The sequence below is a fragment of the Equus przewalskii genome, chromosome 11, assembly GCF_037783145.1.
Source record: "Equus przewalskii isolate Varuska chromosome 11, EquPr2, whole genome shotgun sequence".
Classification (NCBI taxonomy): Eukaryota; Metazoa; Chordata; class Mammalia; order Perissodactyla; family Equidae; genus Equus; species Equus przewalskii.
In genome coordinates this window covers 26,243,212-26,258,235 of record NC_091841.1, presented here as the reverse complement: position 1 = coordinate 26,258,235, position 15,024 = coordinate 26,243,212, and the positions used below count along the sequence as shown (strand labels likewise).

Genomic DNA, 15,024 nt, shown 5'->3' with positions numbered 1-15,024 from the left:
GAACCAAGGAGGGTAGAGGAAAAGTTTTTCCTCCCTTACACTTGTCTTCATAAAGCCTCTACCTCTAGATGACCCCGACAGTCTCCTGAATCGCATTCCACGTCCGTTTTACTGTTTAGATTGAGGACTCCGTACCATTTATTAGCTAGACCTTTTCCTTCCTGACTTAAAATGCCATCTTTGTGCTATTTCTACCTACACGTGGGGAACCTACTTGGGGACCCTATTCGATTGCACTAAACCTTCCTACAACACCGCGTTGTTTCTTTACTGTTTTTTATCCCGTATTATCTGGAAAGGCAAGCCCCTCATCAACCTGTGTACAAGTTTCTCCACGGTTTTCCTAGTTATTTTACATGATTTTGAGATGATTTAATCAACCCCCAACTCCGTTAAGATTCTAATGGAAATGCATTGTATCTGTGAACGCATTTTGGGGTTGACAACTTTATACTGTTTTCCACCTAAGATTATGCGTTCTTCCGTTGGCTCAGATATCGTTTTTAATCTTTCAATAAGCTTATAGCATTTTTTCCCCCACTTCTTATTTTTTCAAAGAAAACAGGAAGTCCCTTTCACCTGCGGCGTCAACGGATCCGCTCTAGGGGCGCGCGCCGGCCCCACCCCCTCTCCCCGGTTCCGGGTTACCATGGGAACTGAAGACTGACGTCACTTAGGGCTTCCGTGCGGGACCGGGGGTCGACGGTGAAGCTAGGAGCGAACGGGCGCCGCTGTCCCACCTACGCATGCGCGCTCCGGCCCCACTCCTCCCCCGCCCTCAATCCCGTTCGGCCGGGCCTTTTCCGCCGCGACCTCTCGCTTAATCCCAGCGAGACTGCTCTCCGGGGGAGGGGTGGAGAAAAAGAAGCCAACCAGCGACAGCCAATCCCATGCCAGTACGACGCAACTGAGCTTGATTGACTCCATCAACTTCAGCCAATGAGAGCGCTCTTGGCCCCGACGTCACAGAGTCGGCCCCACCCCCTCCTCTCCTCTCCGGACTCCGAGCTCAATCCGCGCAGTAACAAATGAAGTGCGCGCCTCGACACCTCCCCGTTCGCCGCGCTCGGCCGCCATTTCCTCGCCTGGCCTAACGGTCCGGCCAATCCCAGCGCGCACCGAGGAGGGCTAAGACTCCGCCAATCGGAGGCCGCCGACTCCGACCCCTTGCCTCGGCCCGGCCCAATCCCGGCCCCGGCCCCGCCGCCCCCGGCCCGCCCCCGCGGCGCCCTCTCTCCTCCCTCTTTGTGCGTCTCGCGCCGCCGCCGCCGCCGCCGCCCGCCGCGTGAGAGGACGGGCTCCGCGCGCTCCGCGGCAGCGCAGTCGGGTCCCCTCCCCCCGGAAGATTCGCGAAGGAGCCGCCGCCGCCGCGAAGGAGCCGCCGGTGCCAGTCCCCGGGGGCACCATGGCGACCGGAGCGAACGCCACGCCGCTGGGTAAGCTCGGCACCCCCGCCCTCCCTCCCCTTCCCGGGCCCAAAGGGGGCTTCGAGCCGGGGCCTTGGGCGGGGCTGCTGGGCCCCGGCCGTCGCCTTCCTGCCCGCGGGCTCGGCCGGGGCCTTGAGCGCGGCCTTCCTCCCCGCGGCGTCGCCGCCGCCCTTCGCGGGCTCCGCGTACCCGCCGCCGCGTCAGGACCGCCCGGCCGGCGGCGGCGGACGTGAGTCGGGCCGAAAGAGCGCGAGAGGCGTCGCGCGGACGGGCCCGGCCGGCTGAGGGGCGCGCGGTAGCGCGACGGCGGCTGCACGCGGCAGGGGCGCGCGCGCGCACGGGGAGGCCCGGGCGGAGGCGCCACGGGGCGCGCGGCCTGGGGCTTGGACCGCGAGTGCGCACGCGCGCGGGGGGAGGGGAGTGCGGGGCTGGAAGAGGCTTGCTGTGCGCATGCGCAGTGTGGCTGCCGGGCTTGGCGGGCCTAAGAGCTGGGGGGCCCCCTGTTCCTCGCCAGCCGTTCGTGGAGGGGGTCGAGTGGGTGGACGGGGTGCTGGGGGTGCGTGTCAGGGCGTGAAAGGCTCAACTGATGAAGTGGAGCATCCCCTTTCTGGTTGTAGGGGGGTCGGGAGGGGAAGAAAGTACCAAGAGTGGCTCCTCTGCCTCTGCAGTAAGGAGGGTTTTCAGATCAGAGAACCGGAGGGGGGGACGGCTTCAGGGGATGGTTCGGTCCGATCTTCTGCCGCTCGTTTTTGGGGAAGGGAATTCCGATTTTTTCCTAATCTCCTTTCAATTCCCCTAGAGAAGTCTGGCCCGCCTCCCCCTCGCGATTGCTGGGGCTTTCCCTTTGGGAAGTAGAAGGACTTGTGTGTACCAAGTGTGTAGGGAGTTTTGGCCTATGTATCGGGGAAGGAGGATTTTGCTCCTATTGCATCGCCTGTTCTCTGTCAACCATAAGTTCAGACATTGTGTCCATCTGGCCAGGAACATTGAATGTTGGTCTTGGCTGAACTTAAGAAAAAAGGGATTTTTGTGGAAGAATTGTGCTTTCTCAGTAACTGTAGATTTAGTTGTATTGTGGCCCTTTAGGAAGGTGACTGGTGGGGAGGTGGAGGTGGGGGGAGCCAGCAGTATTGCTTTGTGAACTTGTCTGTGGTGGTTCAGCTGCTCTCGGCTCCCCTGGGGTTTTTAATGCATTTATGGTGTAGTCTATATCTTCTCAACACGTTATTTTACTATCTGAAACTGTGTAAGATCTGTTACCTTGTTTACGGACTTTGCGGGATTTCTCTGGATAAAAATTATAAATATGAGATGTTAACCTTTTGGATCCAGGTCCCCTTGTAGTGGCTGTGTGTCCCTGACTTCTCAGGTTTGTCTCCTGTTCTCTGGCCGTTTAAACTTTAGGTCAAGGTCTCAGTTTCAGAGCCTGGTGAGGTTGTGTGTAATGTCACAGGTATCCTGAACTACCTCTTGGTAAACTTTCTTGGTTTCTATTTGACCTGACGGACTGTGTCTGCCTTTAGACTTCCCAAGTAAGAAGCGGAAGAGAAGCCGCTGGAACCAAGACACAATGGAACAAAAGACAGTGATTCCAGGAATGCCTACAGTTATCCCCCCTGGACTTACTCGGGAACAAGAGAGAGCTTATATAGGTAAATACACGTTCTGCATCCGGATGCATTTTCGGTTGTTACTGTGTATTCCAAGCAATGTTTTTATCTGTTGAAAGTTTGAGATTGTAAAGTTTACTTTTTTGAGATGAGGTATGGTCAGGTGTACTTTCTTTGACATAATCCATCAGTTTTTACTGAGTCCTGCATTACAGCTCCTTGTTGTGGTCTGTTCATAACAGCAGTGTTCTCCATGAGTGCCAGGAAGGTAGAGGGACCCACTTAGGGTGAGACTAGTCCCCAGGCCACAGCCCCCCCCCCCACCCCCCCCAGCCTTTTCAGCTGCTGCTCATGGCCAGTTGATGAGGTGAGTGTCTCATGCCTCTCTGGACATGGCCCCAGTGGAGAACACTGCAGGTGTTGTAAACCAGGTACCTTCTTCACAGCATGACCTTTCACAGAATTTCCTATTCCTGCCTTCCCCTAAAATGCGGTTTTTTACTTTTTATAGGTTCTGAGAGGAAAAAAAACTCAGTTCTGAAAGTGTGTTTACAGTTTACCCCTTTTACCATTTTGTTGAATTTAACCTTCCCTTCAGCATCTTGTTTGTTTTGGTCTTTGGAGAGCTGTCTTAAAATGAGGGCTCTTGTATTTACTCTCAAAAAACTCTGCTGGGAAAGGAATACCGCTTGGAAATGGAATGAAGTGGTAGGATGAAAGCTCTTAACTGTTGAGAAATTTCAGGAATTAAGAATGACTGTCCACAATGGAGTTGAAGTTAATCTCACAACTACCTTTTTTTAAATACAAGGTTTATTTTTAATGTAAGTTTTGCCTTTATTTGTGTACCTATGCAGCTGTCTCAAAAATTCACTTGATAAACATTGCCTATGAAGCAAGTCAACACCCCTTTGGAGTAAATTAAGGCAAAGGTTTCTGAGGCTGTGGCCTTTACAAATAAAAAGCTTCAAGGCCAGCATGTTGTTATTCTTGAGGATCTTAATTTCTTAGGTTTTTTAGATGGCTGAGAATTTTGAGGTGTTGGAATTGTCTACCTCCTTTTCACGGTGCTAATATTTCTCCTTTTTCCACTGTTCCTATCTACTCCCACCCACCTTCTTATGTCTGATATTAGATGGATCTGAGTCTTTGCAACCTTGTGAAGATGTCCCTAGTGGAATGATACCCCAGGAACCCAAGCAGACTTATAAAATGGGAAAAACAAAGTCATTTTTTACATCTCTGGTTCTCCTTCTGTGGAGGGAGTTAATGCACCCTGCTCTGAGGGCACTTTATAGCCATAATCAAAAGTAGAGGGAAAGGCCAGGCAGAGTAGATCGCCACTCTAAGGAAGGTAGCAACCTTTTGGTTTAAGTGCCAGCCATGTCCTGAGATGAGGCCCCACCCCCCTGCAGTCCCGTTAGGGTTAGGAAGACTGTCTGCCCCCGCGGAGGTGGCTTTCCCCTTCAGTTGTTGAGGTTAGTACTTGATTACCAAGCGAGAACTTTTCTGGCATAAAGAGGTTTAGGGAATCCCGTGTCTGCCTCATCTTCTGTCCCTCACCGTACACACTACCTTGTGCAGAATGTCCCCAGCATTTTCTCTTTATTAATGCAGATTTTCGTTTCTTCAGAGTTTGAATGGGTGTGTGGTGTAGCCTTGTAGGGCTATATCTAAAAGTAAAAGGGTGTCTTGGGTTAGACACACATTTAATCCTATCTTTGAGCCAACTGAACCTTAACCCAACCCAGTAAGTCTTGCCCTTATTAGAGATGCGTGCTTGGAACTGTCACTGACTGCAAAGGTAAGGAAACAGCTGGGTGTTCAGCACGCTGAAGGAAGTGCCCTGGCTCTGCAGTTCCCGCTATCTTGAGAAATCACCTGGGTAACATTTCCCTGGGGTCACTGAGCTTTTGTGAAACCCCCGTCTCTTTTCCACGTACAGTCTCATTTGTCAAGGTCTGAGGGCCACACGCATTCTCTTGACCCACACTTTCCATCCTCTACACCCTTCTTACTCCCTGCGTAAGGAGCAAGTCTAAAAACAGACTTGTTGCATCTTACGGTTGTTGGTTGATTAAGGTATATGGATTGTCATCTAAAATCTGAGTAAAAGCAGGTACTGGGAGATCCTTACTACTATGGATCTGGTTGTACAGAAAGTGTGTACAAACTTCTCTGAGGTGTTGAATTGGTTATTAAATGTCTTACTTGTTTAAGGTATTTTAAGCCTGGTATTGATGAAAATGATCTTTGTTCAACTGATATTTTTCCTTGTCCCATGTTAATTGGATTTCATTTCGGGCTATGCTTAATCATTAATGAAGAAAACTAAATTCTCAAGAGTCTTGCCCTCAACAAAGCAATTTGGTGGGAACGGGGAACTGGTGGTAGCATCTGTGGTTTTGGTTCTGGGTGCCAATTGTGTAGCAAGCCTTGGTGGGGAGGGAGAGGTGGAACACCTCGTCAGAATTGCTTTGATGTTAGCTGTAGTGAACAGTAGACTGCTAACCCCTCTTCCAACAAACTGTTTGCTTCCTTAAGTGATAACCATTTTGAAGTGAAAAATACCTATAGATGTAAATGGACTCCTGCCGATAGGTGGTTGGGGGTTTTTGCCTCAATGTGTCACTGATCAGTCGTCCCTTTCAAAGTCTCCGAGTTCTTCATGCTTGTTGTTGAGATTTGAGATGTTTTTTGGTAACATTGTCTTTTTTCCATCCTTTTTTTTCTTTCCTAACCTGGTTTCTTCCAGTGCAACTGCAGATAGAAGACCTGACTCGTAAACTGCGCACAGGAGACCTGGGCATCCCCCCTAACCCTGAGGACAGGTTGGGAAACAGTTTTAACCAGCTGACAGTAACGCTTTTACCTTTTTCTCAATACGTTTTACTGGTGGCAACATATTGTGTCAGTTCAATAAAATCCTAGTAAGACGACTGGTACTCTGACCATTCTGGGGACTAGGGTTTAATTAGAATCTATGTGGTCAGTCGTCAGTTAGAAAATTGGAATGAAACTTAATGACTAGCAGAATAAAGAGTTACGGAAAAATGGACAACTGGTTTCCAATTGGTAAGCATATAGATCTTAACCTGATTTACCCACCCATAGGGACAGTGAGGTGGCCCGTTAACCAGCCTTTTCAGTACCTGCTTTGGCTGAAAACCCAGGGTATAGAGTTTCTCTCACAGGTACACGATGCAGGGATTAAGAGTATTTTTGAGCAGGCCAGAAACGCTATCTGGTCAGCTCATTGCCACAGTCTTTCCTGCTCATGGTTTTGAGATGGTTTTAAAATAGATGGGATTTCTAACCAACTTCCTTCACTGCCAGTTAATTTTCAGCCTTGGCCATTGCCTGGGGATGTTGGGAGGGGCCAGAATATTCTCACCTGTTTTGGGAAGAAGGCAAGCAACCAACCCTAAATTACCATTTTTTTATTTTTTAATGGGGAGTATGGTCCTCAAACAGCTGTGGTCATTTCATTTCAGTTTACGATTTTTCGCCTCTGAAAAGTAAAAAGTCTGAAGAAAATGAACTTTTTAAACAGGAATTTTATTGACTAATTGGTCTTTGAACAGCTAAAATGTGGTCCCCTTAATAGAAGGGCAGTATGCCTCTCTTGGTGAAATTTCTTTGTGCATGCAACATAGTTGAAAACACTTTGCTTTAACAAGTCGTGTTTTTGGCTATTGTTAGCTGATAATAGGTTGTTAAATCAGGAAGATGATGTAATGGTTTTAGAAGCCACTCACCTATGCATCTTTCTGCTGCTTTTGCCAGGAAACAAATTAACTTATTTCTCCATATTGGCTCTTTAATTTTACTTAATTAAATTTATTATTTTTTCATCTGCAGATTTTGGTTGGAGGGTTGTGTTATGGTTTATATATCTTTTTGACTTTTTTTTTTTTTTTTAAGATTTGCATTGTAGATTGTAGACCACAACTGTTTAGTGCCTTTTTGGCCTTTTTCCCTTTAATAATATGTCTACAGGTTACCAGGCAATTTCTCAAAAGGTTGAATTTTTAACAAAGCTTCTTTGCTTCCTAGAGAACTGGGATTAGCATTTAGTTGATCTGTTTGATGCCTATTTGAAGTGAAGAAGTCGGGCCAATCTAACCTCTAGAATACTAGCTTTTGTCTTTCACATCCACAATTTGGGAAGAGGTTAAACTGCTCTAAGGCCTTTAAACGACCAATTTGGTACTGGTAAAACTTGTTTTGGTGATTAGGCAGGAACGCTTAATTTCATTTTAGACAGCTGTGGGGTGGGAATTAGAAATGTCAAGCATGTTAGAAATAAAACCAGAGCAGAGGTTTTGTTTTCCCTTGTATTCAGTTTGAAAGAGGCCCTACTGCCTCATCGGTTTGCTTTTGAGCCCAGGTTGGAGGGAAATGCATGAGTTTTTTACCTTAATGAGATGATTTCTTAAGAAGGTGTATTCTCAATATTAAGCCACTTTATACCATTTTGATGTTGCTTAAGTTGCACAGTTAAAAATGTTTTAAAATCTCTTATAGACTTAAATGTATAAGATGATAGTCTGATGAGCTGGGGAATGTTTGCTTCTGTGTTCACTGTTAATGGATTGTGCTAACAGTTTATGCAAATGTTAGAAACGGAGGTGTCATTTAGCCGTCATAGCCATGAACAAACCTGACCTTGTATTCCATCGTGTGTGTAACGTGGTATGACATGGTTCCCTTTAGGCTGAAGACAGTGGGAGCAGCCGAGTTCAGTCCTTGCTCTCCAACTAGGCAAGGTTCTCTCAACTAAACCAAGGGTATAGGAGTCTTGACTACTTTCAGGATGTTTTTTTAATAACCTGATCCACATGGTCTCTTCCCTTCTTGCAGCTGCTACTAAATTTTCATTCAGAATATCAAGCTATGGTCCTTTTTGTAATCTTAACTCAGAATTCTAGGAGTGTAACTTCTCTTTTTTTATTACCGCAAAATCCAGCTGTGGTAAACTGACCATTTTATCATTACTATTTTTTACTTGTAGCAACAGCATTTTACTCCTTAAAAAAAGGGAGAGAGAGAATCTGCTTTCTGGACTTGTAAACTCTGGTGGAGAATCATAGGTTTCCCCCTTGCCGTTTGCAGGTTCAGACCCTAGACAAGTACTTGACCAAATCTGCATTCGCAGCCTCTCTCAGAAGCTGCCTTAGCACGTTAACGTTTTTCTCTACCCAGACTCCCCAACCTCGAACAGCCAGAAAACAGGTTGACTCCTGGGCCTTGGACACAGCCAGCCAGGCCATTGAAGGAAAAGCAGAGACGAAGCCTTGAACCATCTCTCTCCATTGTGGGGCCAAGTAGCTGCAGTGGCCTTGGGTTAAAGAGCTCATAGTGACTATGTGGTAGGGGTACAGACGCTCTTCCTGACAGGGCGTGAGCTCTGCAAGAGTTAACATTTTACCGAAACTTGGGGTTTCTGTGGTTTATAAAGTTGTAGTGTTGTAAATTTTTTTCGAGTGAAAGAAAATCTGTATTTGGCAAGAAGACTCCAGAGGATGATACTGTCCTTGCCATTTACAGTCCAAAGATTTTCCCCCAGAAGAACAGACTTTTTTCCCCCCTCTCATCACTTTTAGAAGCAAAACCATTTTTTTCCTTTCTCACACACACCCCAGTCCGCCTAACGCTAAGCCAGCTTCCATCTCCCCATTCCACACGATCTTGAATAGCACACGTTATGGTCGGTTCCTCCGAAGAGTGTTGTGTTAGGGGCTGAGAGGCAGAGGGGCTGGGGAAGACTTAGTATAGCCCATGTGGGAACGAGAGAGAAGTGAGGGCAGAGCAGTAACGAGGGTCTGCTTCCCACAGGTCCCCTTCCCCTGAGCCCATCTACAATAGCGAGGGGAAGCGGCTTAACACGCGCGAGTTCCGCACCCGTAAAAAGCTGGAAGAGGAGCGGCATAACCTCATCACGGAAATGGTTGCTCTCAACCCTGATTTCAAGCCACCTGCAGACTACAAGTAAGCAGAGGGCTAGGTCGCCTGGGGCAAGGACACATGCAGCTTGTGTGGGATCTGGTGGAACAATTTTGGTACTAACTTCTCACCTCTTACTTCAGATCACCTATAATTAACACGTGGTGCCACTGGTTAGTTCTGGAAGAAATAGTGACTATTATAGTCACTATTATATTATGTTATAGTCACTATTATCTGTGTTATCGCTTAAGAAATGTGCAGAATCTGAGTCGTTTTCTTCTTTAGACCTCCAGCAACACGTGTGAGCGATAAAGTAATGATTCCACAAGATGAGTATCCAGAAATCAACTTTGTGGGGCTGCTAATTGGGCCCAGGTGAGCAACTGCTATCCTATGGGATACAGAATTTCTAAGAACCTGGCAGATGTGTCTATCTTGTGCCCAATCGGGTGCCATTGGTGGCTTACTGTCTCATTTTTGGTAGTTTGCTTTGGCTGAGTTCATGCCTTTCTGTGAGAAAATCTTTTAACTTCCCCATCTTACTGCAGAGAAGTCAAATCTGAGGCTTGCTGTGGCTCTCCTTAACTTAGAGATCACGGAGCTCTTGGTGGGAAAATCCAATTCTCTGCTCTCACGATTTCCTACCAATGCCTCATCAACCCGGCCCTGTCCCCTTTGGCCTGTGAACTTGCTTCTCAGGTGTAACAACTCCATTCTTTCTGCCTCTGACAGAGGGAACACCTTGAAGAACATAGAGAAGGAGTGTAATGCCAAGATTATGATTCGGGGGAAAGGGTCTGTAAAAGAAGGGAAAGTTGGGCGCAAAGATGGCCAGATGTTGCCAGGAGAAGATGAGCCACTTCATGCCCTGGTGACTGCCAATACCATGGAAAATGTGAAGAAAGCAGTGGAACAGGTAAGGGTGCCAGAAAGGAAGCCTCCCGCCAGAAATCTAGGTGGTGGTCCTGGCGCTTCCATGACTGCCTCTTGCATCTCTACTAGATAAGAAACATCCTGAAGCAGGGTATTGAGACCCCTGAGGACCAGAATGATCTCCGGAAGATGCAGCTTCGGGAGTTGGCTCGCTTGAACGGGACCCTGCGGGAAGACGACAACAGGTGTGTGATCAGCTTGCGGGGAGTGCATGGAGACCTGCAGAACTGTGCAAGCAGGGAGGTTGGCCGTAGCCCCCGAGTTGACTTTTTTTTTTCTCAACAGGATCTTGAGACCCTGGCAGAGCTCAGAGACCCGCAGCATTACTAATACCACAGTGTGTACTAAGTGTGGAGGGGCTGGCCACATTGCTTCTGACTGCAAATTCCAAAGGTAAAGGGCTGGAGGGGCTTCCTGGTAGCTTGTGGGGGACAGGACAGCTCTTGTAGCACATTGGTTGGTTGCTGTTAACCTGTGGACCCAAAAGAAGCTTCCTTTCTGTGAGGGTGGTCTGGAGTGGGGTAATGTAAAGCTGAGGATGCCTAGAAACAGCCTGTGTAGAACACCCCTATTTTATTGCTCATCTTGAGCCCTGGAGAACTGGAAACTTCAATTCTGGGCAGAAGTGTTCTCGCTGTGGCTCAATGTGAAATTAACTGCCTTTTGCTGCTTAAGATTGGTTTAAGAAGACCAAGCAATCTGTAGATCTTTGACGGGTTGTGAAGCGACACTTGATGGCAGCGTTTTTCCACTTTGGGTGGCAAACAGGGAAGGCTTTGTTAAGGAAGATCTGGCAGCCGCTCTGGCATAGACACCCTTTCCTTCGAGCCACGAGTGTAGAATTCGATGCAACTTGCTATTTGGAAGAAGTGGCGCTCTCCTGGCTGGCGTGGCTGGCCGTGGTCTGGCGCTGACTGTCTCCTCTGTTCTTGCCCCAGGGGTCTCTGCTGTGGCAGACATACATATGGTCATCCCACATACAGAGCCGGGCCTGGAACTCAAGATGGAATGAGGCTATCTTGAGGAAGGGGTTGGAAAGGATGATTGAATTCCTCAGAACTTTTCTCTGTGTAAAGTCCTCCGGGTAAATGATTCTTTCTTAAAGAGTATTTTTCTCCTTTCTCTTTGTGTCCCCCACCCCGCCATCAGGCCTGGTGATCCTCAGTCTGCTCAGGATAAAGCGCGGATGGATAAAGAGTATCTGTCCCTCATGGCTGAGCTGGGTGAAGCGCCTGTACCGGCATCTGTGGGCTCCACCTCTGGGCCTGCCACCACCCCGCTGGCCAGCGCACCTCGGCCTGCTGCTCCCGCCAACAACCCACCTCCACCGGTGAGCTTCAGGGGCTGCCTCTCGCCGTCTGGCCCCCCATTCTCTTCCTCAGAGACTGGGAGCTGTGGCCAGGTGCTTTGGGCAGAGCAGGTTGATGGACATGGCTGGCAACATTGTTCTTTGGGGATGTCAGGAGGTTTGGGGACCTGTCGCTTTGGAAAGATCCTGTCCTTGTGTTCTGGTCCTGTGGCATAGCCGAAAGAACAGTGTTGCCACCAGGGGGAGCAGGCAGGGACGTTGGCGGGAAATGCTCTCACGTAGTCTCTCATGTCCACCACACAGAGCCGCCCACCCTGGATGAGTTCCGGCCCTTCAGAGAGTCGGCCATACCATGGCATGCACGGAGGTGGTCCTGGTGGGCCTGGAGGTGGCCCCCACAGCTTCCCACACCCATTACCCAGCCTGACAGGTGGGCATGGTGGACATCCCATGCAGCACAACCCTAATGGACCCCCACCCCCTTGGATGCAGCCGCCACCGCCACCGATGAACCAGGGCCCCCACCCACCTGGGCACCATGGCCCTCCTCCAATGGGTAAGTAAGTGTCAGACCAGAACCCTTGGGGCTTTGGGATAAGCGAGGGTTACAGCAGGTCGCTGCAGGCTGGAAGCGGCTCTCAAAGCGGCCTAGTGTCACTGGGTGTCTCTCGAAGGCTCGGGCTCTGGAAGGAGCAAGACTATCTGGTTGAGGACGGAATTGCTTTGTGGGGCAGGCACGGGCCTGCCTCTTACGAGCAAAGTTCCAGAGCTACTTTCGTGAGGGTAGTGATTGCACACTGTGTGAGTGAGAAAGCTCTTGGTGGGGGTGTCTTCCCCAGCCAGTTCCAATGTCCTGCTAAGTCCCTGCTCTTTCCTTCCATCAAGATCAGTACCTGGGAAGTACGCCTGTGGGCTCTGGGGTCTATCGCCTGCATCAAGGAAAAGGTAATGGAGCCTGTGGTCTGCTCACTGTGGGGGGGTTCCCCAGGCCTGGGAGTGAGTGGGGCCCTGTCCCACAGCCTCTCCTCCCGTGAGGCCTCACTCTCGCCTCCACCTACCTGCAGGTATGATGCCGCCGCCGCCTATGGGCATGATGCCGCCACCGCCGCCGCCGCCCAGTGGGCAGCCCCCGCCCCCTCCCTCTGGTCCTCTTCCCCCATGGCAACAGCAGCAGCAGCAGCCTCCGCCACCCCCTCCGCCCAGCAGCAGTATGGCTTCCAGTACCCCCTTGCCATGGCAGCAAAGTGAGTGGAATATTTTGGGCTCCTGGGGGTGGGTGGGTCGGGGGGGTGGGGCTGAGAGGAGCAAGAACCTCGCAGGCGGGTAGACACCTTGGGATGAGACTCTGGTCTCTGCTGGGGGTGAACAGAAAGGGCCTTGTGGCCTCTGGGGGTCTTGGAGGGGAGCTGATGTTCGGCGTGGTTGTGTCTGGGGAGAGGTTTGCGGGGCCTGGAGGGGAGCCTGCCGCCGGAGGTAGGGTGCCAGAAGTCCTGGCGCTCACGGCCTGGCCGAGTCTGCGCATATGCCCGGGGGTCAGGAGGGAGGGGTGCATGCATGCTCTGGAGAGGGTTGTGACTGGGGCCTGAGAGATTGCCGGGATGGGACCGGGCAGTGGGGAGAGTAGCTGTGGCCTTGAGGTTGAATGTGCCGTTCGGTGGTGGCGGCGGATGGGCGGAGGGATGTCAGAGCCGGTTCTTGTGTCTGGTACCTTCCCCTCAGCCCTTCCAGGGGCATTGGTGACAAAGGGCTTACTCTGTTAAGCCCAGAGACCTCGAGGCTGACCCCAGGGTAGTCCTGCCCACCCCACCACTCCCCATCACCAAGACAGCCCCGCCCGCCCGCCCCCCACCACCGTACCGCATGCCAAGCAAGGAGCAGATGCCCCTCGCCCCCCATCCCAAGGCAGCAGCCGCAGAGAGCCGCGGTGTGCCCCCGCGCGTGTGACCTTGGGCTTCTTTACCACCCCAGATACGACGACTACCACCACGAGCGCTGGCACAGGGTCCATCCCGCCATGGCAACAGCAGCAGGCGGCTGCCGCAGCTTCTCCAGGAGCCCCTCAGATGCAAGGCAACCCCACTATGGTGCCCCTGCCCCCCGGGGTCCAGCCGCCTCTGCCGCCCGGGGCCCCTCCCCCTCCGCCGCCTCCGCCGCCTGGTTCCGCCGGCATGATGTATGCCCCACCCCCTCCTCCTCCGCCTCCCATGGACCCTTCTAACTTTGTCACCATGATGGGCATGGGGGTGGCGGGCATGCCGCCCTTCGGGATGCCTCCAGCTCCCCCACCGCCTCCACCACAGAACTAGACTCGGTTTTTTTAAGAAAATATATATTATATAGAGAGAGAATTGGTCTCGTTTAAACACACGCCGAACCTCACCATATGGAGCCAGACATTGGGACGCACGCATGTGATTGTGTGCACGCATGTGTGTGTGTGCACGCACCGGGCTGGGCCAAGCGACTGAGGACTCGCTTGGGAACGGGCAGGTGGTAGTAGGGGCGCCAGCTTGGGCTCTCCTGGCGCCCCGTAGCATCGAGTGTCTTCTTTGTCTTCTTTCTCTCCTCACCCAACTCCCTTTGCCTCTTCCCAAACCGGGCCGCCAGGATCCCTCCCCGCGGCGGCGATGGCCCGAGCCATGAGAGTGAGGACTTTCCGCGCCCATTGGTGACCCTTCCAGGCAGACAGCCTCAGCAGCGCCCCTGGTGGACAGGATGGTTCGGCAAAGCAGCCTGAGTTATTTTTGTGGACGGAATCGGAACACGCTGGCTCCATATTGTGAAATTTTTATTAATTTTTTTCTTTTTCCTTTGTTATTTCCTTCTCTCTTCCTTTCTTCAGACTCCGTCCAAGGAGGTGCTCTCCCCGGTCTTCTGCTGCGATTAGATTCCTTTCCCTTTTCTCCATTCCTCGCTCTTCTCTTTCCAAGGGGAGAGGAGCAAATGGTTTTAGGCAAAGGCTTTGGCCATTTATGTCAGGCTAGTGGGGAGGGGGTGTTCCTTTGGTTCTGAGATTTTCAAGGTGCCATAGCCACCCCCGAAGTTGTTTGTTGTGTTTTTTTTTTTTAAGTGTGGGGTTTTGTGTCTGCCATCCTCGTAGAGTAGTGGGTTAATCTCCAGGTCCCGAGTCCACATCCATCCTGGCACCCGTGCTGGCGGTCGGTGGGGCTGCCCAGGCCGCAGTGGGCTCGTCTGCCAGCCCACAGAGTCCGGTCCACACTCTCTGAGCGCCTCAGCTGCCTCGATGCCATTTGTTCCTCTCCTTCCTGGAAGGCTCTTTTTACATTTTATTTTAATCCCAAACGTCTGAATGTTTTGCAGTGTCTAGGGGTTTGAGCTCCTTGTTTTTCGTTCTGCTTCCTTTCCCCCCCTTCCTCTTCATGGAGTGATTATGTTGACAATGATGTATAATGCGCGTCTTCTTCACTGGGTTATCCGCAGAAACTTTTCTGGGCTTTTTTTTTTGGTGTATGATTCAACACTGCGTTAAAGGGGGGTGTTCCATTGAATAAAAGAGCAGTGTGGTTTTCTGGGTCTGTTTCATTCTTTTCTCTTAAACCCCCTCTGCCACCACCAGCAGCAGCACCAGTTACCTGCGTTCAGCACCTGGCCCCAGTTGTCCCCTTCTCCCTGGGGAATGAGAGACATTCATTAGGGAAGCCCCCTGCCTGCCTCCCCGTGTGTGGCTTGGCTGGTGGAGGCCGTCTGTGGGGGCGGCCTCACCATCTTCTTCTTGTTTACTAGTTAATAGCTGAGAACCAGGTTCCCCCTCCCTGGTCACCCCTCATCCCCCTGG

The 15,024-nt window shown here is 51.0% G+C and overlaps 1 protein-coding gene across 22 annotated transcripts; it reads left to right on the top strand.

Moving 5' to 3' along the window:
* The first annotated feature begins 684 nt into the window (after positions 1-684).
* On the top strand, positions 685-14,758 carry SF1 (splicing factor 1). 22 transcript variants are annotated; one of them, XM_070565277.1, is made up of 14 exons: positions 988-1,436; positions 2,951-3,079; positions 5,793-5,868; positions 8,876-9,028; positions 9,272-9,361; positions 9,719-9,902; positions 9,989-10,104; positions 10,205-10,312; positions 11,069-11,249; positions 11,511-11,784; positions 12,119-12,173; positions 12,293-12,472; positions 13,197-13,401; positions 13,836-14,758. In XM_070565277.1, the coding sequence occupies exons 1-14, from the start codon at positions 1,406-1,408 to the stop codon at positions 13,869-13,871; spliced, it is 1,818 nt and encodes a 605-aa protein (XP_070421378.1). In that variant the 5' UTR covers positions 988-1,405; the 3' UTR covers positions 13,872-14,758. The 22 variants fall into 22 exon arrangements, with proteins under 22 accessions (XP_070421393.1, XP_070421388.1, XP_070421375.1 ...); XM_070565271.1 differs by having other exon boundaries at positions 12,114-12,173; XM_070565273.1 differs by having other exon boundaries at positions 989-1,436; positions 11,532-11,784; positions 12,114-12,173.
* The last annotated feature ends 266 nt before the right edge of the window (positions 14,759-15,024 follow it).